This window comes from Vombatus ursinus, unplaced genomic scaffold, assembly GCF_900497805.2.
Source record: "Vombatus ursinus unplaced genomic scaffold, bare-nosed wombat genome assembly UNPS02014779.1, whole genome shotgun sequence".
Classification (NCBI taxonomy): Eukaryota; Metazoa; Chordata; class Mammalia; order Diprotodontia; family Vombatidae; genus Vombatus; species Vombatus ursinus.
In genome coordinates this window covers 37,804,333-37,831,859 of record NW_020954557.1, presented here as the reverse complement: position 1 = coordinate 37,831,859, position 27,527 = coordinate 37,804,333, and the positions used below count along the sequence as shown (strand labels likewise).

Here is a 27,527-nt window from a genome sequence, read left to right as displayed (position 1 = left end):
AAGTGAGTGTAGATGATTCTAGGAGTTTGACAGTGAAATGTAGGAAAGCTATTGGATAGTAACTTGAGGCGATAATAGAGTCAAATAAAAGGTTTTTAAGGATGGTTAGTTCAGAACATTTTTTTGGCAATGGAGAAAGAATTTGTAGACGGAGAAAGATTGAAAAAATGAGAGGGAGGGAATGATTGATAGGCAAGCACTTGGAGAAAACACAAACGAACAGAATGAAAAGACCCTGGGACTTTTCATTGAACCATTGGGACCACAGAAAAGTCCATCTCTCTTGCAGCTGAAATCCTCAATATGTTGTCGCATTGACAGTAGTTTCAGAAGAGACTGACTGTCTTACATTTCTGTGTATGTGCCAGAGCTTGGCACATAGTAAGCACTTAATAATAGCTTCATTCACCCATTCATTCATTCAAAGAGAAGGACCACCTTTTCTTCAGAGACTGGAGTAAAGTTTTACCTACAAGTCCCCTTGGAATAATTTGTCTTAGTTGGGTCTGATGCCAAGCTTTTTGCAGACTCATTTTCTCTACCATATTTTTTCAGCTCTCCTCCTATGTAATGTTTTGCACATGAGCTTGTACTTTAAACTAGAATTGTCTTCTGTTGCCAAATTTCTCCACTTGGGAAGAAAAAAAGTGTTTGCTAAGCAACGTGTAGGCCTCCCTGTGTGACACCAGTTAAACTTCTAAAAGAAATGCTGGTGATCATAGTCAACATCTTCAGTTTTATCAATTTCCTATTGTGACAGTTTATTTAAAAATTCAGATGGGATCTTCTGTAATTACATAGGGTGTTTTCTCACCTTGAGTTCTCATCTCCTTTCCCTATGCTACCACCATCATTGCAAAAAATAGAGGAAGCAACAAAGAGAAATGTTATTCTGAATCTAATATCCCCTAACAGTGAGAAACTGATTTCTGGGGACAGAAATCATGAGTACCTTTTGAAAAAGTGAGTACTCCAGCCTAGAGTTTGTGATGAAGAGGAAATCAGGTACAATGTGACTTATTCCTTAGGTTTTGGAAAACAGATTTCAAAGGATTCAGAGGAAAGATAGTTAAGATATTATGGATTCAAATGCTACAGAGGAAGTCAGCTCAGGAAGCATGGGAAATGATCAAGAATTCTGAAGACACAAAGCAAAACAATTTCAATGGGAAGAAAAAACATGCTATGTCTGAAGGGACTGATGTGGATTCAAAGGGAAAACACAAACTTAAATTTTAAAAAGAAACATACAAATGATGGAAACAAGCCTGTCTAACAGGGGATGAATATAAGAGCACAACATGATCCTATGAAAATAGTGTGAGGAGTGCTAAAGCTCAGGTTTAACTGAGGCTGGCAAGGAAAGATAAAAAAAACACACAAAAGGTTTTTAAAGCTATATTGAGAGGAAAAGGAGGATCAAAGAAGAGATAGGACCTTGACTTGGATGGCCCAATGATAATTTAAAACAGGGAAGCTTAAAAGGCTTGTTCTGTTTCTATCTTCCCAGGCAAGGAGAATAACTGTTGTACTGCACATGATGGCCTAAAATGGAGGTAATACCCAAGGTAAGTGAGGAGATAAAAAGATTGCCCTAGGCTAATTTAAGACACTTGATACAAGAATGGACTACATCCATGGGTAGTGAAAGAACTATGAAGGATGTGATGTTTGAAAGATCATGGAAGATGGGAATTGCCAAAAGTTCACCAATTTCATCAATGTGAGTATTTTCTCCACCAAGGGAGGCTGAAACCTCATTAGTTGTTATTGTTAAAGAAAATTCATTCGAGGATCATAGATTCAGAGAGATCATCAAGTCCAATCCATCATTTCATTGATGAGGAAATGAGACAAAGAGAGCTTAACTGAATGGCCCAGGGTCATGATGTAAATGTATGAGGTAGGATTAAACCCTTCTCTTCCTGACTCTCAGTCTATCTGTGGCTCCCTTTCCCCAACATCCACTCAGCTAAGAATCTTGCCTCATATTTGACTAAAAAACTTGAGGTACTTCCCTGGGAGCTCAGTCTTCTACCCTCCTCTTCATCTCCTATCAGTCAGATGCAGTCTGCCACTATCTCCTCCTTCACCTCTGTTTCACACAAAGAGGTGGCCCTTCTCCTTATAAGGCTAACTCCTCAAACTATACAATTGATCCTACTCTATGCATTCTTTTCCATAGATTGCCCCCTCTATCATCCCCACTCTCTCACTTATCTTCAGTCTATCCATGTGTACCTATCCCCAAATCTCTTCTGTCTTTCGTGGCTAAATTCCTTGAGAAGGCTATCTACAATGGGTACCCCTCCACTTAGGCTCTTCTCACCATCTTGAATCTCTAAAATATGGCTTCTGACCGCATCATTCTACTGAAACTGCTCTCTCCAGTTACCAATGATCCCTGAATTGCCAAATCCAATGGCTCTTTCTCAATCCTCATTCTTCCTGATCTCTCTGCAGCCTTTGACACTGTATGCACTGTTTAGTAACTTTTTGTATATAATTTCACATTGCTTTCCATAATGGAATTGCTTTCCAAACTCGAATTGCTTTCCAGAAACTCATGCACACAGGTCTATCAAAAATATATCAATGTGTGTGTTTTCCCACAGGGAAAAAAAATAACACAGTGGCTGTATTCTACTGGCATATCCCTCAGGATTTCATTATCCCCTCCATTTTATGATAGGTCATTCATTGGCACATATCAGATATGTGCCAATGGTGATAAAGGTGGTGAAAAAGAATTATTAATATTTTATTCTATTGCTTATGGATGTCCTTCCATTCATCACATTAATAATCCTTATCTTAATCTTCTCCAGTTCCATAGTTTATTTATTTGCTTTTCCTTAAGGTTCAGTAACCAGAATCATATATAGTAGGCAAGATATATCTGCACCATGGTTTCTTACCAGACAAAAACTATAATTTCTGTGGAATGAAAAACCAATATTGATTTTACTTGAAAATTTCAAAGCAAGTATTTCTGAGAGCACAGAGAAACAGCCTCGCCTACTGTCTTCATTCAAAACTCCATGTAAGCATGATGAACTTTTACCAGGTTCACTCACCACGTTCAGATTTGATTCACTTGGTTAGAACCAGTGATTTGCTAAAACCTATCATTCAATCTACAGTCATAGAAAGCCCCACAGCACCAATTCCAATGGGATATACACAGAATAATAAGAACTGCTGTATGAACAATTTACTTTGCTTCAGGAAAGATAAACAATTCATAGGAGAAATGAAAAGCTGTTTTCTAAAAGTGTATCAGTTCTTGACATTGTTATGAGGATAGGCATTAGGCACTGAAAAACTGAATGAAGTACAGAAAAATACTCTTCTCAGTGCTGAATCTACCTATCATACCTAGGAGATGATCACAAACAAAAAGACAATTAAAGCTTATCTTCTCTGAAAAAATAAAAATAATTTTTTGACTTCATCTGTATATAAAAAGGTATTTACACTATGTCTGTCAGGTTAAGAAAATCTATGGTTTCTAAGAGCATTATAAAATATTATTATTGCAAATTAATTGCTCCATTTATTCTTTATAAAGTATTTCCCTCAATTCAGAGGTTTCCAAAATGGAAGATATCACCCCCTTGGGGTCCTGGAACAATCCAGGGGGGCAGTAGTAGCACTGGGTACAATTGAGGGGCATTGAATAAAAGTAAGGGGGTGGTTGAAGCATAAGGAAAGAAGATAAGAAAATCTTGAAAAACTGTCCATACATGTTTCATCTGTTGTGTAACAGAGTTAAAGTCATAGTGATTACATTATTTTCCAAATAAACACACAAAATTCAAATTATAACCAATCAGTGGTCAAGTCCACTGACAGGTCTTAACAAGCAAGTATTGGCAAGTGAGTGTGTCATGTGTTGTTGGGAAGTCCAGGATGCAGCAGCAGGAATACATGCGTATAATGACTTGTTTACAATACAATACTATACAATTACATGATGCAATATTGCATCATCAAAATTTCAATGCAGGAAAAACCCCACAAATTTACAATAAATTATTAAATTTAAGATGTATCATTTTTAAAAATATTTTATATTTTTTGAAATTATGAAAATTTCAAGAAAATTAAATGATTAAAGAAAGTAGATTTCTGGGGGTGAGGGGTGCTGAATAATTTTTTTTGAAAAGTGAGTGGTAGGCCAAATAAGTTTGGGAACCTCTGCTCTATTTGGTCAAAATAAATTAAATAGTACTTCCAGAATCAGCCCCCATGTGCCATACTTCATGTCTTGTGCATTCCCCCATTAAATATTATTCCCTGTTCCTGACCTTCTTGGGGCTTAGATTTAAAATTTCCCTGTGATCTTAAATGCCAGGAGCCTGCATGCCCCTTGCCTCACAAGAAAGGGACAACATGGACCAACAATAAATACTAGGCCAGGTTAGATACAATAAGAGTTAATTATATCAGACTCTAATATTTCAAGATACTTTTACTTCTTACAACCTTGAATATCAGGAAAAAAATATGAGAACCTTTCACTATCCAATGGATTTACCTTTGATATACTTACCCAAGATCCTTTCCCCAAAATTCACCTCCCTCCAAAATTTCTATCTAATTGCCTTAGACACAATCTACTTCTAATTACTTTTACTCCTTTTCTTCCCAAGGAATGTTGATGTTCAGAAGTTGTTTCACTATTTGATGAAAAACCTTTTCATCTTGCCATGTTCTGAAGGATTATTGTCAGTTTTTCTGTGCCTTTATCTTATGCCTAGGACTGTGCTCTCCAGAAAATGATTCTGGTTACTCCACATCTCTTTCTGGTCTTGGCTTTGTGGCTTTTCACCTCTATTCATCAGACACTGACAGCTCTAGATATTGAGGGACAGCGAAAGAAAATGGAGGGCGGGAAAGTGTCTTAATTCTTCATTACCCAATACAGCCTTACTAAAATTGGAGAAACGCCAGTATAGGACATGGAAAGACTTGTAATTTTACTTTCTTACTGTTTTTAATAGCTGATAAATATGATATTTCTCTGCTATTATCATCTATGTTTAGTATGCCTTCTTGTCTTCCTCTTCATTGTTCTTTCATACCTGTCAGATCAGCTAATGTAACAGAAAAGAAAAATGAGAAATGTTGGAGAGGATGTGTGAAAATTAAAACACTGATGTACTAATGGTGAAGTTGTATACTGATTCAACTATTCTGTAGAGCAATTTGGAACTATACTCAAAGGGCTATAAAACCATGCATACCCTTTGACCAAGTAATACCACTACTAGGTCTGTATCCTAAAGAGATAAAAAACAAAAAGGAAAAGGACTTATATGTACAAAAATATTTATAGCAACTGTTTTAGTGGCAAAGAATTGGAAATTTAGGTGATATTCATCACTTGGGGGAATGGCTTAATATATTGCTGTATATGATTATGATGGAATACTATTGTGCTTTAAGAAATGATGAGCAGGATGCTCTCAGAAAAAAACATGGAAAGACCTACATGAACTGATGCAAAGTGAAATGAGCAAAACCTTTGGAGAACAATGTACCCAATAACAGCAATACTGTATGATGATCAACCATGAATAACTTAGCTATTCTCAACAATACAATGATCCAAGACAATTCTGTAGGGCTTATGATGAAAGGTGCTGTCCATCTCCAGAGAAAGAACTGGGAGAGTCTAAGTGCAGAGCAAAGATATTTTTTCTTTACTATTTATTTTTCTTGTGTTTTTTTGTCTGTGTTTTCTTTTGCAGAATGACTTACATGGAAATTTGTTTTGTAAGACTACATATGTATAGCCTATGTCAAATTGCTTGCCTTCTCAATGAGGGGGGGAGAGAAGGGAGAGAGAGAATTTGGAACTCAAAATTTGAAAAAAAAAAGAATGTTAAAATTGTTTTTACATGTAATTGGGAAAAATAAAATATTAAATAAGATTTTAAAAATAGAAGGGCAAAGCCAAGATTCCAGCCCAAGTTCTCTGACTATGAAAACCGTACTCTTTCTACTGCCTAACACTATGTGCTTACCCTTTGTACAATAAATTATTGATACTTTATCATCTCCTGCTTTACATTGATCATACGATGAATCACGATGAACAAGATGTTCATCCTGTTCAATCCTCTGCCTTTGGGAAGTTGTAGAATGAAGAAATCATCCAAGAAGGATGATTGTCTCTTCTTTACTAAAGAATCTCCAATGAGAGTTTACAAAATTCGCTACTTAATAAAGAATTGATTCTCCTACCTTGCTCGCTGACATAAGCTCAAAGTAAATCAAAGTAAATCACAGTGATTTTTAAAAATAATCATGTATAGAAAACCATTATTCTTTTCTAATAGATAACCAAAGAGAGAGAATGTAACATGATGGACAGACAGCTGGCCTCAGAGACAGGCAGAACTGGATTTCAGACTTGCCTCTAACATTTTAGTTGTGTTTCTCTAGGCACTTCACTTGCCCTCTCAGTATCCCCAGGCCATTTACGAAGTTACTAGGTTATAGAAGAATTGCAAATATTCATTGGTAAAAGGTGCAAACTCTCTCAAAGCTCCCTACACCAATGAAATTATTTTTTGTTGTTATTCAGTCATTTTCAGTCTTGTCCAACTCTTTGTGACTCCACTTGGGGTTTTCTCAGCAAAGATACTGGAGTGGTTTGCCATTTCCTTCTCCAGCCCATTTTACAAATGAGGAAACTGAGTCAAACAGAGTTAAGTGACTTGCCCAGGGTCACAGAGCTAGTAAGTGTCTGATGCCAGGTTGAATTCAGGAAGATGAATCTTCCTGACTCCTGGTCCAGTGCTCTATCAACTGTGCTACCTAGCTGTCCAATGAAATTATAGATTTGACCAAAAGTAAACTATGAAGGGACCCAAAACTTTACCCTACAAATATTAATTGAAGGATCTAGTAATGTTTAGCCAAGAGAAGAAAAAATAGCTATCTTTAAGTATTTAAAAGGCTGAAATACAGAAAAGAAATCATGCTTTTTTGTATTCTTTCTTACAGGGTACAATTAGGAACAATAAGAAGAGAAGATAACAATTTCTTTTTGATATAAAGAAAAACTTCCTAATAATTAGAGTTGCCCAGAGGTAGAGTGAATTTCACATTGCTGAAATTCATCAAGCAGAAGCTGAATTACTACTTGTCATGAAAACAGTAGAAGGGTTCTTGCTTGAGGACATATTGACTATATGATCTCTGTGATCCCTTCTAATTCTGATGTGAGTGAATGAATGAATGAAGGAATGAATGGATGGATGGATGGATGGATGAAAAAGCATGTATTGATTCAGGTAGTCCCTGATGAAAACACAAACACAAAATTGAGACAATCCTTAAACTCAAGGAGTTTGAATTCTAACAAAAGAAGATGACACACATAGAGGAGTGGTAACCAGGGAAGAGAGTTTTAGTCTGGAATGGGGATAGTGCATTGATCCATAGGTTGGTCAAATGACAGACCCTTTCCAGAAGTAATGGTAAAATTATTATTTCCAGTGAAGGGAGTAGAGGAGGTGAGGTGGGTGCTTGTGATGGTAGGGCAGATGGTAAGACCATCTGGGTGGGTAGCTTGATGGAATGTGAAGTATGATTCTGTGGCCCACTAGACATCAGGGGCTAAGTGAGTCTGTATTCATTTACCAATCAAAATAGCTCAGCCCTAGGGTAGGTATTCCAAACCTGAATGGATTAACTGCCCCAGGGAGTTGCAGCATGATTTTTGGAGACGTGTAAGGAGGCAATTTCAGGTGGGTAGAGGTAGAGCAGATGGTAAACAAAGCAAGATGGCCCAGGAGAACAGCTGGGTGGCATATGAAATGTGGTCTAATTTGGCACCTGCTAGATATAGATCCTATAACAAACCAAATAATTTGTAGGGAACAGTATAACTTCTATCACAAATACCTGTCATTTAGAGTCCATTTATGAGGAGATATATTGGAATGGAAATGTTTCCTTAAAAGACAAGCTAGAATTATAGTAGAGAAGAAGGCAATGAAAGAGTGTATGAGTAAAAACCATGAGACTTGGGCTCTTATCGAAGTTATGACGTTAATTTTTACATGACTTGTAACAGGTAAATGAAACTTTCAACCTTAATTTGTTCATCTACAAAGTGAAGTTAATAGTATGTGTTCTACCTCCCTCACAGAGGTGTGAGGTTCAAATAAAATAACTGATGTCAAATAACTTAAAGTATCGAATTTTACTCAAATGGAAGGTGGTGTCATTCCCAAATATCATCTATGTGGAGCAGTAGATAGAACACCAGGGCTGGAGTCAGGAAGACTCATCTTCTTGAGTTTAAGTCCAGCCTCAGACACTTATTAGCTGTATGACCCTGGGCAAGTCACTTAACCTTGTTTGCCTCAATTTCCTCATCTGTAAAATGAGCTGGAGAAGGAAATGGAAAATCACTCCAGTATCTTTATCAAAAAAACCCCAAATAGGGTTCACAAACAGTCAGACATGACTAAAACTAATGAACAACAACAATAACAACAAGCATTAAACAGTAAAAAAATCATTTGGACATCCATAAGATTCACTATAGTACTATATTTCTCTCTCTATGAGAAAGAAGAGCAATCCAAAATTATTTCAGCTTCTCATTCCAGACTTAAAAACTCACTGACCATTGAAAGAGCTTCCTGTAGAAAAGCTCAGCGAGAATGAGCCAAAAGTACCAGCAAGAAATCATGACAAAAGAAATTGATTTTGTTATTAAAGGCAATAAAAAATTGACCAGTCTTTCTTGTTCCCATTCTCGCAAATTGTCCAAGTTTCATTTAAGAAGAAATTCTGTAGGAGGGAAGGAAAGAAAAGAAGGAGGGGAGAAGGGGAGTGAGAGATGGATAAGGAGATAGGACAGGGAGAAAACAAAGAATATCAGAGAGGGAAAAGAGAAGTAAAGAGAGACATAGAGCAAGAAGGAGATTGATTTTGGACACAAATAATACCAGAAAGAGATATAAAGGATAAATAAACTAAACATAAAGAAGGAGGGGGGAGGGAGAGGGAGAGGCAGGGAGTGGAGACAGAGACAGAGACTGATAGATAAAGACAGAAAGAAAGAGACAGAGACTCAGGGAAACTTTGAATACAAAGAATACCATATTGCTTGGAAACAGAATAACCATCCTATTAAGCCTTCCCAAATGGCTAGATGGACATGATCACTTGATGCTATTAAACTCTGGGTGACACCTTTGAAGAAAAGGGATTGATTTCCCATGTTCAATGAACCACATTCATTCATTAGATGCTCTCTCAGCTAGACCTTCTCTTGCCAAATACCAAATATTCCCTAAACAAGCTAAAGCTAGTACCAACCTCCTGATGGAGTCGATTAATTTTAGTGAGGAATCATTTTCCATTCTCTCTAGTGAGAGAATTCTGTTATTACATTTTAGTTTCATTTAAACCACTTTTCAAGAACTGTGTCTAATAGACCTTCAGAGCATCCCTGGGCAGCTCTAAGTTACATAACTTCATTTTTCAAAACTGTTCATTACTTTCTCCCCTCTTTCAGTAGGCTTTCACTCCAGGTTGGGCACTCCCTTGAGTGGCCTTTCTGTCTGCTTTGGTAATATAGTGATTCCTGCTTTGGGAATTTTTTTTTCTTATTTTCAAATGGAAGGTATACTATATGAGGAGGGAAAAAAAGAAAACAACCAAATGGCCCTTTACTTTTGATTGTGGACACTAGTCAATGGAGTCACAATAAGCTAGTCAAAGTTGGCTAACCCAGCTAAGATATTACCTAGAATGTACATGAGGAAATGAAAGAGAATGAGCAAAGGTAATAGTAACACTTTGTAGCTTAAATAGAGAAAGAGAAAGAAAGGTAAAAAGCCAAAAAAAATTTTTTAAGGCAGCACTTTTTAAAATACAGCACACATTTATCTTATCCTTCCATCTGGGTTTCTCTAATGGGCAAAGTGAAAAATTACAGTGTAGCTACATCTTAACTTCCATAGTCCATAATTATTCTGAATACAAAGAAAACATGAATTACGCATGGAAAATCCTAAGTAGACTGCAATACACCAGAGTATACCAGATTCGGTTCACAGAGTAGTAAAATTATATGATATTGGCCAAATTATGACTCAAAAAGTGAATAATCCTTTGAAGAAGAGAGAGAGGGAGGGGGGATTGAGGAGAGAGGGAGGGATCCAAATTGTTCCTCTCTCACTTTCTTAAAAATGTTCTATGTTGAAAACATAAATAATATTTAAGTATGTGTTTCCCCTGATAAACAGAATAAAAAGGAAATGTAAAATGGTAGGTTCGTTTCACTGCACAGTTGGATTGTTAATAAGAAAAATTTTTCATTGTTCCCAGTTTTTCACCCATTTCTCTCTCCAATTTTCATTGAAAATCAAGAGTTAACTTGACTCCAGATACCCATGAAATTTATTAATATTATCAACAAGTTAAGAATAATTGTAACTCATTCATTCAACAGAAATTTCTTTTTCTTAAACCTGCATAAACAACACCATGAGTACTACATTTTCATATAGGTTGTTTAGCGGTATATAGAGGCAGAGGGTCAAGATTGCTATGCTAGGTGTGAAGTTTGAATCCCACCTTGGACACTTATTAACTGTGTGACTCTGGGTAAGTGGTTTAACCTCTCTATGCTATAGAAAATTTTCTAGAAAGTATCTATTCAGTCATAGATAGGTTGAAATCTGTTTTGGTGAAGGAAGTCCTCGTACTGGAAATTCTCTAGGCAGCTGAAATTTCACATCCTTTGCCTATTGTAATAAAAAAGAAAGAAAAATCAAGAAAAGCTTCTTGTGCTTCCAAAATCCTTTCTGGTTTTACCATCTGAAAGGCCGATAGCTGACTGAGTCAAGCAAGTACATGCACATATGTTCTCTTGGTCTGTTACTATTGCTCTCATTGTTGTTCATTCTCTCTCTCAATTAAATAAGTGGAAATAATGCTTTAAAGAGACTCATCTGAGATCAAAGGAAAGAAGAATAATAGCTGTTATTTATACAACACATTAATATTTTTGGAACACATAACCCATTAGATATTATCCCATTGGAACCTCACAATAACCCAATGGGGATGTTAGGGTGCTAAAGGTAGTATCCCAATTCTACAGAATGGCAGGATTAAGTGACTTGTCCATGGTCATGAAATCACTCAATATCCAAAGCAGGATTCCAATCCAGGCTTTTCTGATTTAACCTTTCAGACAGAGACAAGGGCAATGGAGAGGTCAAAGAATATTCAAAATGTGGAATTTTACTGACCTCTATTTATTTCACCAAAACAGAATGAGAGAAAAAAAAAACTTTAAAATGTTAAATTGAATCTTCCAGCATGCCAAATGGCAACCCTTCAATTTTATCCACTTGTCTCCAGCCAGAAATATATTTAAACCATTCAAGGAAGATGATACTCTGCCTTAATTTTTAAATCTTTTATTTAAAAAAATCATTCATGACCTTGGCCTTCATTTGTCATGTAGTCAAATAAATAATAATTATTATTTAGTCATAGTCTATCTCATCAAGAAAAAAGTTTTCATTCATTTCTCACTTGCAATTCTAGCTTTCCATTGAGTATAAGCTTCAAGTGGAGACAAAGCTTTGGCAGGGTCAGCAGGGGTTCCTGAGTAGCACCAGAGTCATTTTACATTTTTAGAAGGGGCTTAACAGCTAGAATGTTGTCACTCATGGAAAGTGTTAGCTCCAGCTAATGTTCACATTCCCTCCAGGTCACTGTAACCCTTATTATTATTTTGTAAACTTTCTCAGATCTCTAGCCAGACTCACTCAACTGGTACTTGTCCTATGATTAGATGTTTACATGAGGACACAGTAGCAGATGCTTGAGATGGAAGCATTTGGACAACATCCCTCACGCTGCAAGTTGAACCAAATATCTAAGATGACCATGAGAAAGAAGCACTTTATCTGAGCCATACATCGCACAAGAAAATAAAGAGATCCTGGTCAAACTCATCATACATGAATCACAGCAGCTAAAGCTGATGAAATAGATTACATTTATGTAGTATTTTAAGATTTGCAAAGTTTAAATACTGCCTTAAATATTTACTAGCTGTGTGACAAATCACTTAATCTTTCGGGGCTTCAATTTCCTTCTCTGTAAATGAAGGGGTTGGGTTTGTAGGCATCTAAGGTCCCTTCCACCTCTAAATCTTATGATCTTATGATCTTAAGGGCTTTACAAATATGATCTCATCTGATCCTCACAACAATCCTATGAGGTAAATGCAATTATAAGTGCTATTTTACAACTAAGGAAACTGAGGCTCAGGTAGGCTGACTTGTCCAGGATTATATAGTTACTGTCAGAGACATTATATCAATCTAGATTCTCCTGATTCCACGTCCAGAAATGTATTAATTGTTCTATGCTATCTTTGTTTGAGGGTTTTCTTTTTCTTTTTATCTCTCTCATTTGGGTTGCAGGAACAGGAGAAGGTGTAAAGAGATGAGAAGAGAAAATCAATGCTTATAAATTTAATAAATAAAATTTAATTTTAAAAAATTATGCTATGGTGGCTTTCTAAGGATTAAATCCTATTCCCTACCAAAAGGTCTTATCTCATTAACATGATGACCAGATTCAACCCTCAACTTCAAAGACTATGAGTTTTTTAAAGTATAACCTCAAAGCATAATTCAGAGCAATAGTAGTTACTGTGACTATACTCTGGGGGAACGGGGAGAGAGGGTGGGCAGACTTGTGATTTCATCAATATAGGGTGCTCCTCGGGAGGAACTTCTTCTGCCAGTACAGATGGGCACCTTCTCTGCAAAGTATAATCTTAGAACACCCCCTAGACACAGGGGTGAGAAACCTGCAGCCTCAAGGCCACATGTGGCCCTCTAGGTCCTCAAGTGCGGCCCTTTGACTGAATCCAAACTTCACAGAACAGATCTCCTTAATAAAAGGATTTGTTCCGTAAAACTTGAACTTAGACAAAAGGTCATACCCAAGGACCTAGAAGGCTACATGTGACCTCAAGGCCACAGGTTCCCCACCCCTGCTAGAGTGACCTGTCCAGAACCATACAGACCCACTGTATCAGAGGTGGGCCATGAGCCTAGATTTTCCTAATTCCGAGGCTAACACTCTAACCACTACATCATCCTGCCCCTCCTTTATAGCATTTCAAAATATGCAGTATTAAAGTCATAAAATCCAAGAATGTTATAGCTAGAAGGAGACATAAAGACAATCTACTGCCATCCCTTTATTTTTCATGTGAGGAACGTGGGACCCAGTGGGCCTTGAGCAAAGTCATACAATTTGGTAGTGGCAAAAGTAAGAAGATATTAATTTTATTTCAAAAGATGACAAATAGGGTTCTGCACAGTACTTAGTACTTGGAATGTTCATATCATTTGTTTAATGTCAGCATGCACTGAATTCTCCCTCAGCTCCTGTTCAATCCCTATCATCTGGTATTCAGTAAGCTAAGGCCTGCTTTCTGCTTTATCACATTGGGTTGGACCAACCTGTATGAACTAACCAACCTGCCAACTGATATTTAGCATCCATTTTGCACAAAAGAACTAAAAGGAGGTGCTGAGATATGTAAGAAATGGCCCCCAGCCATCAGCAGTTTAAATAAGGATATGTGTGTGTGTGTGTATGTGTGTAAAGGTGTATATAGACATGACAGATGAGAGATAGATAGATAAGATCACTTACATAGAATTTTATAAGTACCAAGAATTTTTATATGTATTATTTCCTTTATTCCTCACAATAATGCTGTTAGGTAATCAATAAAAGTGTTACTAGCCCCAGAGGGAAAAAAAAATAGAAAGAATATTCTAGGTAAGACATAAGCAAAGGAATCAAGTCAAGAGAATACAAGGCATGCTCAGAGTGTTGTGGAATGCTTTGGCCAGACCCCTAACTACTCATCTGGGCACTGGCTAGATTCACAGGGCCTTACTGAAATTTTACCGTACCCTCACTACCAATGACTTTGTGTACAGGGAAAGGCACAGAATACAGCCCCAAATTTCCAATATTATTTCTTAATTAATCCAGAAAATGTCAGCATTTTTAACCATAGCAGTAGGTCAGAGCCTAGAATATAAAAACAGAAATCAGGCTTTTCAAGACCTTAGGCCCTAAGGCCTTTAATTAAGGGGATTTGTTCTGCGAAGTTTGGATTCAAAGGGCCACTCTTGAGGACCTAGAGGGCCACATGTGGCCTCAAGGCCACAGAACCTGGGAAAAATAGGTCTGAACCTTGGCATTCTTGTGCATTAACAGCGCTTTCCTCTTGAAATCTTGTTTAATTCTAAGTGTCTCCATGAAATATATTCTAATATCTGGGAAAACTATAAAATGTTCTGAGCTCACAGGTCACGAGGGTACTACGGACATACTCTGACCGCACATGTTCTATCAAGAAGGAAAGAAAAAGCAGAGGTGATTTGATGAGATTTGGAGATAGCATGGGGCAATGGGAAGAACACTGGATTTGGGGTCAAGTTTTGGAAGGAAACTCAGAGGTCATCTAGTCTAATGTCCTCATTTTTACATATGAGGGATCCACATCCTCTGATTCCAGATCGGCCTCTCCTTCCAGATGACATGGGTTCAATCCCTACTTATTACCTGTTTGACTTAAAATAGGTTACTTCACTTTTTCTGAGCCTGTTTCCTCATCTGTAAAATGAGGGAGTTGGACAAGATCATTTCTAGGGTCCCTTCCATTTCTAAATCAAGGATCCTAATTTGGTTATTTTGCTTAAACAGGTCAAGTGCTATTACAGAAAACTCCAAAGGCCTGCCCAAATTCTTTGTTGGACTGGAGATTTGCTGAACCCACAAGAGCTTTTAAATAAACAAGTCATTAGCTAAGGAATTAATTTTATTTTATTTCACTTTTTTAAAATTTTCATTGTAGCAGTATTTTTTTTTTTTTTGCAATAGGCCTGGACATGTAGCTTGATTTGAGTATAAGCAAAGAAACAAGAGAAGAGCTAGATGATAGGAAATTCTTCATTTACATCTAATGTTCTCTCTCCACTTTCAGTATTCTGATGCCTAAAACATGAGATGGTTACAATACAAAAGGACTTACCTGAGAGAGTTCACCATGATACCCTGCCTATATCCCTGAGCACAAGTGAGCTGAGTTGCGCCTGTTTTTAAATTGCTGTTTGAAAAGTACTATGAAACTCCAATTCACAAAACAACCAATCACTATTCCAAATGACTGGTGATGAAAGATGCGTGTGACCTTCACCCTGACAGAGAGGAGGATGATTCACGCTGCAGAATAAGACAGATACTTGGGGATGTGGCCAATGTGGAAATGATTTGCTTGACGATGCATATTTGGTATAGCAGTTTTGTTTTTCTTTTTCAGTGGGGGTGGGGAAGGTGGGATGGAGAGAAAATCAATTTTTGTTCACTGAAAAAATTTAATTTAATTTTTAAAATAAAGTTAGTCTATTAAGAAAAAAAAAGGAAAGTACTCTTATAATGTTTCGATAAGCAGGTGGGTGGTGCATTGGATAAAGCACCAGGCCTGGGGTCAGGAAGACCTGAGTTCAAAATCTGACCTCAGAAACTTATTAGCTATGCGACCCTGGAGAAGTCACTTAACCCCATTTGCCTCAGTTTCCCCATCTATAAAAAATGAACTGGAGAAGAAAATGGCAAACCAGTCCAGTATCTACCAAGAAAAGCCCAAATGGAATCATGAAGTTGGACATGACTGAAAAAAATGATTGAACAACAAAAAAATGTTGAAAGATTTCAAAATTAAGCCTGGGGAGATGAGTTAACTCTTATGCACTATTCCTACTGATAGAGACATCATATTGGCAAGAGAGTCAGGAAGACCTGGATTCCGTTTCTGCCTCTGACACATATTATGGGACCCTTGCTTAGCAGGGCACTAAACTTTTCAGGGCTAAACATTCTAAATCTGTAAATTGCAGAGCAGGTGACAAGAGAGATGGAGTTTCCTCATCAGGAACTCCCTACATCCACAAATTCCACATTCCAGGTCAAAAAAAAAAAAGTACTATCCCTGCACTGCAAATATCTAATTCTATATGAAGGTAATGCCTATTTTCAACATGGATAATTGAGAGAAGTATAGGTTAAACACAAAATGCTACCATATTGTTTGGGTCCTGTTGGCTCTACATGTAGCTCTGGGCAGACTGTGAAGTGCCTTCGGCTGCCATGTAAATGGCCATACTTGACCTCAGCAGTTTTTTAACAGTAGTTCACTAAAGAAATCTCATTTTACGAACATCTTGGAGAGCAGACCTAAGGGTCCTCCAGTATCTCAGAGTCTACCCAGCTTTGCTTCAATATATCTTTAAGGTTAAAGATTCCCCCTCCCAGTCACCTTTGATGGAAGATATCCTGGGTCCTGTTCTTTTCTGGCTGCAGATAGAGCAAGTTTAAATTAATCAGATGCCTAAAGGGGTTTTCAACAGAAAAGTGTGGCAAAAACTTTTTATAGAAATATTCTGGGAGATTATACTTGAGGATAATAATGTTTAAGCTTAAAAGGAAAAGAAGAATTTTTTTTCAATTCTCCGTTAAAAAATGATACCTTTTTCTATTCATTATAAATGTGTGGACTTCAGGAAATTATTCAAAGAGAGAAAAAAAAAGATTCAAAACTGTAATATTATTTAAGTCTCCAACCAAAACTGTAAGAAGTTTTGATATACTTTTCACCTTTTATATGTCACAGATATCTAAACATAAGCATGTGAAAAATATCTAACAATGTAGCCATTGGTAGCTGTATAAACATACAAGGGTCTTATGAAACCCTCCCTCTTGATTAGTTATGAGATTTGGCTCTGCTACACATAACAAAAGTCCAATTTCTTGAGCAGTTTCATTAGCACCGTTAATGTGGCAAGAAAGAATCATCAGTAATGATGGAGCACAGCCAGGCCCATGGCATCCAAGCTCTGTTGACTATCTGAGATCTGGTGGATGACTGAACATGTTGGAAGGAAAGATCACAGTGGGATGCCTAAGTACTTCCTTTATCCATGGGCCAAAGAAATGCAAGAGAGACTAGCCAAAGTACTTCAAGTCACCAAATGCAGAAAGAGGCTATTGGAAGCACCAGCAGTGGGGAGAATACCCTGTCAGTAACAGCTGCTTAGAGGGGGTGGAGTGGCTAATCAGAAGCAAAGGGATGTAACCACATCTTCGATCTCTCAGTTTCCCCCCTGGAATAAACATCCCTGCGAAAAGATCAGGAATGTTTTCCCTTATCTACATCTCATTATTTCTTCTGCAGTAAATAATCCCATGCTCTCACTCAGGAATGGCAAAGTGAGGAAATAATAAGCCACCAGGAGCCCAGACAGAGCCTGAATCACCTTCTACATATCACTGAAAAATAGGTACATTCGCTCGAAGCCCAACTAGTGAAATAAGAAATCGCATATTCTCACGTCGTATATTCTGCCTTTGTGTGTGCTTCCAATGTGAATCACCAAACTAATAATTTGTCAGTGTAACTTTAATTATTAATATGTACACCTGGTTGGCTCCATTTAATACAAACCTCTCCACAATTCTTGATAAAAATTGATGCTAATTAGATAAGAACTTTAAAGAACAAGGCTGATTTTTTTTCTTAAATCATTCAAGTGGAAAGCTTTAATAGAGAATGAAACATGTCTGAAAAGAATGGAAGAAGGTATTTAAGAGGAAAGCTTAGACAGTTCACCATGTAACCTCATTATTGTGGGCACTCCCTCCATTGACACAGATCCCAACCCTTCTATGTTCTCTTTGCTCTTAATTTAGCTAGCCCCACCACATCTATCATATTCACTCCCCTTCTTTCCATTTACACAGCTACCATATTACTTCAGGTCCTTAACACCTCTCTTCTGAACTATTAAAATAGCCTTCTAGGGGCAACTAGGTGGCGCAGTGGATAGAGCACCAGCCCTGAAGTCAGGAGGACCTGAGTTCAAATCCGGCCTCAGACCAAACACTTGACACTAGCTGCGTGACCCTGGGCAAGTTACTTAACCCCAATTGCCTAAAAAAAAAATAGCCTTCTAAATGTCTGTTTGTTTGCCTCAGATCTCCCTTCTCTCCAATCTAACTTCCATATAACTGCCAAAGTGATATTCATATTCCTAAAGCACAGATCTGACTGTGCTACTTCTCTGATCAATAAACTCCGATGGTTCCCTATTATATCTGGGATCAAATGTAAACCAATCTGCTTTGCATTTAACACCACTGACAACCTGGTTCCCACCTCTCTTTGCATCTTTATTATACATTGTACTCTTCACAATAACCATACTGGCCTTCTTACAGTTCCTCACACATAACATCCCACCTCCTATTTCCATGCTTTTATGTACTCTGCCCCTCATGCCTGAAAAGCACCCCCTTTTTTCCTCTATAATTTGTAATCCCTAGTTTCCTTAAAAGCTCAACCAAAATACCATTTCCTATGTGAAGCCTTTCCTGATCTCCCTTCCACCCCTAGATAGCAGTGCCTCTACCCAAATTACCTTATAATAATACCTCTGGGCATTGCCATCTGTCCTACTATTGCATCCTAAGGACTCTTAGACTTTGTCATCTATCTTCCTGCTATACTCTAAAGACCATCAGGCCCTTCCATCTTGCCTGCAGTTACAACCTCCTCTGTGAGTTTTCTCCCCTAATTAACTCCTTGGGAAGAGAGACTGTCTTGTTTTTCTACTTGAAGGCACAGTGGTTGTCACATAGTAACTACTTCAGAAATACCTTCCATTCTATTCCATTTCATTTTGTGAATATATATGCAAATATATGTGCATATATATATATATAAATGTCTATACTTAGTTTGTCTATACTTATATGTATATTTGTTACTTCCCCCTATAGAATAGACGTTTTGGGGGCAGCTAGGTGGCTCAGTGGATAGAGCACCAGTCCTGAAGTCAGGACGACCTGAGTTCAAATCCAGCCTCAGGCCAAACACTTGACACTTACTAGCTATGTGACCCTGGGCAAGTCACTTAACCCCAATTGCCTGAAAAAAAAAATGAATAGAAATTCCTTGGAGACAAGAAATGTTTTGGTTTTGTCTTTGTATGTTTAGTGCCTAGCATAGTCCCTGGCATGTGGCACATGCTTAATAAATGCTTGTGGATGGATTAATTGATGGGTTGATGAAGAGATATATAATTCATCACCAGGCCCATATTCAAAGCTTTTCCTACTTGGTAGAACCTGTCAGAGATGTTCTTCTGCTGGCATAATCATGAAGAAATATGAAAACAGAACTCAGTAGAGGCCCAATGTAATAAAATAAAATGTAAAAGGGATCAGAATAAAATCCTAAATTTAGGTCCAAATGAATCAATTCTCCAATTCTAGGATAAGAAACATATAAATAGCCAGTTCATTTAAAATAGGCCTGGGGGATTAGATGACTCAACATGGGGCTCAATATAAATCAACTCTAGGATACAGCTGGTGGCTCGGTGGATAGAGTATTGGGCTTAGAGTCAGGACCCCAGCTTAAATCCAATCTCAGTCATTTGCTAGCTCTGTGTCCTTGGGCAAATCTCTTAACCTTTCTCTGCTTTATTTTCTTCATCTGTAAAAGGGGATAATAATAGCACTCCCAGGATTGTTGTTAGGACAAGATGAGATAACATTTGTAAATCTTAAAGTGCTGTATAAATGCTAGCTAGTATTTATTATTGAGAAAATTTTGTTTTTAAAAAAAGTAAATGCCTAAAAGAAACAAAGGATTTTAAGGGTTTTGGTTGAGGAGAGATTCCAAAAATGGGGCAAGAGTGGAAGACTGAATATTGAATTTGGATAACAGCCTAAGTTCGTTTAGATAGACAATAGAGTATGAGAAAGGGAATAATGTGCAATAAAGTTAGAAAATTAGACTAGAACCAGACTGAAGGGAGACCAAGTAATTGCTATGTGAGTTGGGTAGAACTGAAGAAAACCATACCATATTTTTAAAACTCTCATGAAATACACTAGCACATCCACTAACAGAGACAGAACAATCTATGTTATAGGTTAACCAACCATATCAAGCTTTTACTAATATAGCTATTACATTTTATGAGACATGATTTACTCAGATTATAAGCCATGAAATCATAAACAAGCTATGTTATGAGACTTCTACTGTTCCTACTATAATATAGTAAAAATTTAAAATGGCCTGCCATTCAAGATCTGATAGTGCTTCTCAGATGGCCTGCCATTCAAGCAGAGCCCTTGGGGTGGGCCTGGTCAGTCCATCACCAGGATCATGATGCTTCCAAAGAAGCACAACCTAGACTTGGGGTGATCATCAGTTGTGTTAGCCTTGGCCTCTGACCCTTTCCAGATCTATGTTTTAAAATTATTTCACTCTTTCTTTTTTTCTTTTTGTTGGAGGCAATCAAGATTAGGTGACTTGCCCAAGATTACACAGCCAGTAAGTGTCTGAAGCTGGATTTGAACTCAGGTGCTCCTGACTCCATAGAATTGTTTCACTCTTTATAATTATATCCTCAGCACCTATCACAGTGTCTGACTACCTATATCAGGTACTTTTTGACTGAATGATTGATTTAAGCACTCATCCTTTAGATACCTGTCACCAGGGGAAGGTTTTTGTCTAAGATGACCTAGATTTATCTCCTCTTTCTCACATGATTCTCTTGAAATAACTGCTTTTACTAAAACTGAACTGAGCTACTTGTTAACAAATGCCCTGAAGTCCAACAGTTTTTTAGTTATTCTTAACAAATGCCCTCAAGTCTAATGATTTTCTGGTTGTTCTTGGAGTTTTTGTAGCATCTCTGCTATTTGGGTTAAATCTGGATGGCTATGAATACTTCTTTCCAGTAATGACCTACGGCAGTGTCCTTCTTCACTTGAAAAGTTCTTTGTGCTACACTATAATCATATTTTATGACAACCTTTTAATCCTTTTGCCCCCTGCCAGTAGGTCTTCTGCTTTACAAATTAGCACAGCAAAATAGCAACCCTGTAGCCAGAAAGGTTAAGTTAGGAAGTGTGGCACTATCAAAGATGGGAACAGCACCGATTAAAACTTAAACAAATGTAATTTGAAATCTGCTTGCTATATATTGTCTTACATAACCCCTGCCCCAAAAGCCCATTAGTACAGGGCTCTCTCCTTTTTGGTGGGGATGAATGCTTGCTCTGTGTAAGGGGTGGGGCAAAGTTGGTGAGAGGCGAGAGATCTCTAAACTTCACCAGTCCCTTTTAGAACTCACCAAACTTCAAACTGAATTGCTTCAGACACTTCTGGCTTCTAGCTTTAAGAGAGAAGATAGAAGAGGCCAACCCTACTTCAGGTTACTGAGGGAAAAGACTGGGAAGATATGACAGGAACCAGCAGTCTCCATCACATCTCTGTTCCCACCTTGCTACACTATGGATTGTGATGAGTTTCCTCTTGGGTGAGATCCAAGAGTCTCTCTCATGATTGAGCTGAGTTATCTTGCTCCTAATGGGAAAGCTCCTTCACTCTGTATTATCTGGTATATATTCTCCTATATATACTTTCTCTGATTTCTGTTTTGCTATGATTTGGTTAAATGGGTTTCTTTGCTATTTCCTATGTGCATTCACGGTGGAACTGGCATTGGTGGGAAAGGGGTCAAGTTTTGGGTATAGAGTTGGGGATCCTCCTTTCCCCACAAAATGACAAAGTGATAAGAAGTTAGCTTCAACCCAATCATATCCCCTAGACTGACAATATTTAAGGGAACAGATAGATATACTTCTAACCTGATACTCAATCTTTCTGAGGAGAGATGACTCCAACCTCCTGCTTCCCCTCCTGGCAGGAATGAAAAATCTCCCTTGGAGAAGGACGGAGGGAGAAGAAGCAAGAGATGCTTATTCTGCTTCCCTTAGACCCACCCAGTGACAGGCCTCACAACACATGGGCCTCTCTGAGCATGGAGGGCCCATTTCTTCACTACACTGATATAAATCTCTGTAAGTATTCTTTAAAAATCAAAAGGAAAGATTTAAAGCAGGAGCTTTAGTTCCTAAACAATTTCTGACTTTTAATACGAGCTGATGAATGAACCGGTGACACCTCTTAGACTTGAGGTCAAGAAATGCATTACTACTACGAAGATCAGCTGTTCTCTAGGGACCAGAGTGATGCTCTCTTCATCAGCAGTTGGGAATAACAATCAAATAGCATTCATCATTCTGGGATTTTTATGTAACAACTGAGAAAACTCTTTCAAGTATTTATGAAAGTCTAATAAAAAGAGCTGAATGGCTAAAATGCAGTAATCTCTTTGTATCTCTTGGGCAATGGTTGATAGCGCTAAGGCCCTTAATTAAAAAGCCTGCTTATTCTGAGAAAAAGTCCATGTAATAACAGGACTAATGATCATGATGTTTGTGATAATAATATCAACAATAATAACAACATATTTATGTGACACTTTATGCTTATGAATCACCCTACAATATATTACAGTAACAGTTCACATTTCTATCACTTTATGGTAACATAACATTTTACATGCATTATAATAAGGGGAAGGGAGGGAAGCTCATAAATTTTTACAAAGAGCCTACTATGTGCTAGGCACTGTGCTAAGTACTTTTTTACAATTATTATCTCATTTAATCTTCACAACAACCCTTTGAGGTAGATGCTATTATTATCCCCATTTTACAGAGGAAGAAATAGAGGCAAACAGAGGTCAAGTGACTTGGCCAGGGGGCTGAACTCAGGACTTCCTGCTTCCAGCTCTAGTGTTCCATTTACTGTACCATCAGTTGTATCATGATAATAGCTTATATTTTTGGTAGTGTTTCTATAGGACTTCCGATTCCCATATGGGAAGCCTGGGGGGCACAGGAGAACCCTTCTCATCAGGAATAGTCATGGGACTACATCCCCCTCAAGACTATGTTTGGACTTTGCAAAATGGCAACACTATCCCAGTCCAGATTCTGATTGCCTAGGCGCACTTCAGATTTTCAAGAGACTAGAATAATCTCCAGGGAATTAGACATGGATTATAGTCCAGGTGACAGAGCTGGAGAGGGAAGACAGGAAAGAAATGATGGACAGAGCCTGGTCCTGAAGTCCTGTTCATTCAGTTGTCATGATGGGAAGCAACAACACTCTCAAAAACACTCCCTGCCTCCTGGGCATTCTAATACCCCCCTATTTGTACCCTTAGCTTGCAGTGCCCTGCTGAGAACACCAGCATGATGCTGCTGCCATGGACACTCCCCAACATCTTGTCAAGAGCAACTGGATGTATGATGCTCCTATTGTTCTGTGAAGATGGCAGGATAATAAGCCTCAGATGGCTAAGTAGGAGCAGAGACCAGTGCTCCCCAGGAGACATATGTGGGCAGGTGGTAGCTTTGGAAAATGGATTGTGAGAGAGCTCACTGCTTAATTTAATTCCTTGCTATTTGCCTCTCATCCTACTTTGAGAAAATGTCCTTTGCTTTACTGTTATGTCACATGATTTATTCTTGCTTAGTCAAGGGAGATTTCATGGAAATAGAGGCTCATGAGCTATGAATCAAATGGATTATTACCTCTTGATTATCATGGACTTGAAAGTAGCCAAAAGCAGGCACAATGGGAACTTGCAGGTATTATATGTTTATATATAATGACAAAATACTTTACCTATCTTGCAGGTTGTTGTGAGTAAAGTGCTTTGTTCTGAAACTATATATAAATGTGACCTAGATATATTATTATATTGCTCCTCACAACAAAGTAATTCACAAACTATCTACTATTTGCAGATGAGGAAAAAATGAGAGGTTAAGGAACCTACACGATGTTACAAAGCTAGTATAAGTACAGCAGAGACTTGAATCTATGATTTCTGACTCACCCAATTTTCTTTGGAAGAGAAGTCTATTTTGCATTAGAAGAATTGAGTTCATATCATGGCTCTGCCACTTACTATCTATATGACTTTAGGTAAACCCCTCTGGGTCTCAGTTTTCTCAACTGTAAAAGGGAGAGTTGAATTAGGTGGTACAGTGGATAGAGCAGGGAAAGGGGCCTGAGGGATGAAGTCAGGAAGACCTGAGTTCAAATATGGCCTCAGACACTAACTGTGTGACCCTGGACAAGTCACTTAACCCTGTTTGCATCAGTTTCCTTCTCTATAAAATGAACTGGAGAAGAAAATGACAAACCACTCCAGTATCTTTGCCCAGAAAACCCCAAATGGGGTCATGAAGAGTCAGACATGACTGAAAAATGACTGAACAACAACCTTGAAGGTCCCTCTAGATCTCTGAATATGATCCTATGATCCTTTTGATAGATAAAGAATAACCAAAAAACACAGTAAACATGATTCTTTTCCATCATATTGATGCAAGAATCTACCATTGGGGGAAAAAAACATTAATTTATCATGAGATGATCCAAAGATCATTCATCTTTGAATAAGGAAATCCTATAATCATTGTTCTTTTCCAATCAAGATAATTATCAATGATCTTCTCACTATGTGAAGTGTAATAATGTAGTCCTGTAAGTCCCAAGAGAGGTGTGTGGACTTACCTTTTCATCGTCGTCAGTGAAGGGAACACCCTCGGGAGTTTTGTTTATTGCTTGTGCTACACCAATGATCTCCCCATCACTGTTTCTGATTGGCATACACAACAATGACTTTGTCTTGTATCCAGTCAGCTTGTCAATTTCATCATTGAATCTTCGGTCCTAAACAGAAGAGAGATGCAATATTAATCACCTGTGCTTCATTGCAAGAGGATAGAAAGGAGTTAGGGAGCAGTCTTTCTTTATGGGTTGTGTGATCAATGAAAACCTTTTCCAATAATCTTTTTCCATATTTAATAGGTTTGATTTGATGCTTTGTTCAACTTAGAAATATGTTATAATAAATCATTGCAAACAGCTCTACATCCTAGTAGATGTCCTAAAAGATTTTAAGATTAACTAACAGTGTATAAAGGTGGGGACAAGGGGAGCAGTGATACAGTAATATATTATTTATTATTCTACTTTCACAAAAATGACTCTCTTCAGCATTTAATTTCAAAATGGAGAAGACACATCTCAAAATACCATTAGAATTATCAAATTAGGTCAAGCTTTTGTGATAAATAGGTGGGAGTTATTAGCTGGGCAGTTAGGTGGCACAGTAGATATTCAGGAAGACTCCTCTTTCCAAGTTCAAATCTGGCCTCAGATACTTACTAGCTGTGTGACTCTGGGCAAGTCATTTAACCTTGTTGCCTCAATTCCTCATTTATAAAATGAGCTGGAGAGGGAAATGGCAAACCACTCCAGTATCTTTGCCAAGAAAACCCCAAATGGGGTCACAAAGAGTTACACATGACCGAAAAATGACTGAACCAAAACAAAATAGATGACTACATTTCTGTGATGGGGAGTGCTGGTAATGGGGAACAACAAAGAAGAACTCTGTCTTTGGACTTCAGATTCCTCATCTCTAAGATACGGGGATCAGACAAAATGACTTCTAAAGTTACTTCCAGTTCTAAACCAATGATCTTATGATCCTAGATCTGTTTAAAGTGATTTTAATTCTGCTCCCCAGATTTCTGTACCACCACAAATCATTCCACAGCTTCTTCATTGACTTTAAATGAGTGGCAGGAAAGTTTTTTGTTTTGTTTTGTTTTTGCACCCGAGGTGGGAGGTGAGCGGGGGGACAGAATGTAGCTGACCATGACCAAAAATGATACTGCTTGGACTAATCCTTGACTATAAGGACAATGTCATTATAAAATCCAGCTCCTTCAGTCCATGTTGTTCTCATGTTCTTCGTGGCCTTCCCCTAGATTTTGATCCTCAAAGGATATCAATGTTTCCAATGCTAGCACCAGTCCCTTTTGAGGACTGTGATGGAGACAGAAAAATAAAGAGGTTGTTTGTGATACTTAAACAGGAAAAACTAGAAATAAAGTGAATTTCTACCTATTGGGAAATGGCTGAACAAATTGTGTTGTAATCATGTAATTGTGTAATGCCTCATAAAGGAATGACAAATACGATAAATACAAAGAATCTTGGGAAGACCTGTTTGAACTGATAGAAAATGAAGAAAGAAGAATCTGAATATATATGTATAGATGTATAATATATATACATATACACACATACATGTGTATGTATGTATATACATATATATGTATATGTGTGTGTGTGTGTGTGTGTATATATATATATATGATGACTAGAATAATGTAAAGGAAAATAAGACTAAAAGACATTAGAATCAATCCATATGATGCCTAATCTTGGTTGCATAGGGTTAAGACAAAACATATTTTCCTCTTCTTAATAGGGAGGCAGTGGGCTACAGTCACAAAATGTAAACTAGAAAGTGTTCTATGGGGTGAATGCTATTGGAAAATAAAAACGTGGGGAGAGCGGGAAGAGTCAATATGTTTTTACATGACAGTTCCAGTTTTCTATTTACCGCCTGGGATCATTAGCCTCCTTGAATACATGTATTTTCCAACAGCATTCTGCTACCTCTTCCCCCACTCTCATAACTCAAAAACTTAGCCCTCTTCATCCCCACCAATTCCTTAGTCTCCTCCACAATCTTTTCCCTATATGTACTCTGGAACCTATCACTAACAAATTCCTTCATTCTAAAATTCTTCCTCTCACACTTTCTATTTTCTTGAGTTCACAGAAAATTGACATTCTCTAAAAGACCTTTTACCACCCTCTCCCTGAATGATTACTCTTTCATTCATAGTCTACCCCTTACCACGAGGCCAAGAAAGTCAGCATACTCTGTCCCATACCCTGCTGCTTCCAAAAATGTGTCATTCTCACTCAGTCACCACTCCTTCTTTGAGGTTCACCGTATCTACCTATATCAAGCCCAGATCCTTTTCGCTGTCATCTGTAGCCTCCAAGTAACTCTCTTTCTCAAGAAGTTCCATGCCTGGCTAATGATTTTCATCTCTACCCTAACTCCTGTCCTCCTTCTTAGAAACTTTAATATTCACAATATTTACATCCCTTCAAACATATTTGTCTTCCAAACTTCAACTCCCGTGATCTATATCTCTATGCTACCTTATCCACTCATTGGATTGTCACACCTTAGACCATACCAGCACCAAAAACTGTTCCAACTCCATTTTGGAGTATGAAATTCCCTTCTGTGCTCAAAATTTCCTATCCTTCCATTTCGCTTTCTGCCCTACTCCTCTTAAATCTATTCTTCATCTTTAGGAAGGACCTCTAGTCTTTTCATTTCTCTATGTTGTCACAGCATATTACCCCTGTTCCAGTTTCACTTTTCCTGCCTTCACAGTTTGACCCTATTGTGAACCTATACAGACATAACTTTCCTGTACCCTTGAATCACATATCTTCCCTTATCCCCTACCCCTGCCCTTCTACCTAGTCATACCCTTTGAACCCAGCTCTGATTTATCCCATCTGCCTTCTCTGCTCCTACTTCCAAACTGTT

The 27,527-nt window shown here is 37.8% G+C and overlaps 1 protein-coding gene across 1 annotated transcript in view; it reads right to left on the bottom strand.

Moving 5' to 3' along the window:
- Positions 1–27,527, bottom strand: part of PDE11A (phosphodiesterase 11A) — a 464,241-nt gene that overhangs the window by 350,926 nt on the left and 85,788 nt on the right. Inside the window, exon 2 of the mRNA XM_027866086.1 lies at positions 24,608–24,766. Within this exon, the coding sequence (XP_027721887.1) occupies positions 24,608–24,766 (159 nt within the window). The remainder of the gene's footprint in view (positions 1–24,607; positions 24,767–27,527) is intronic.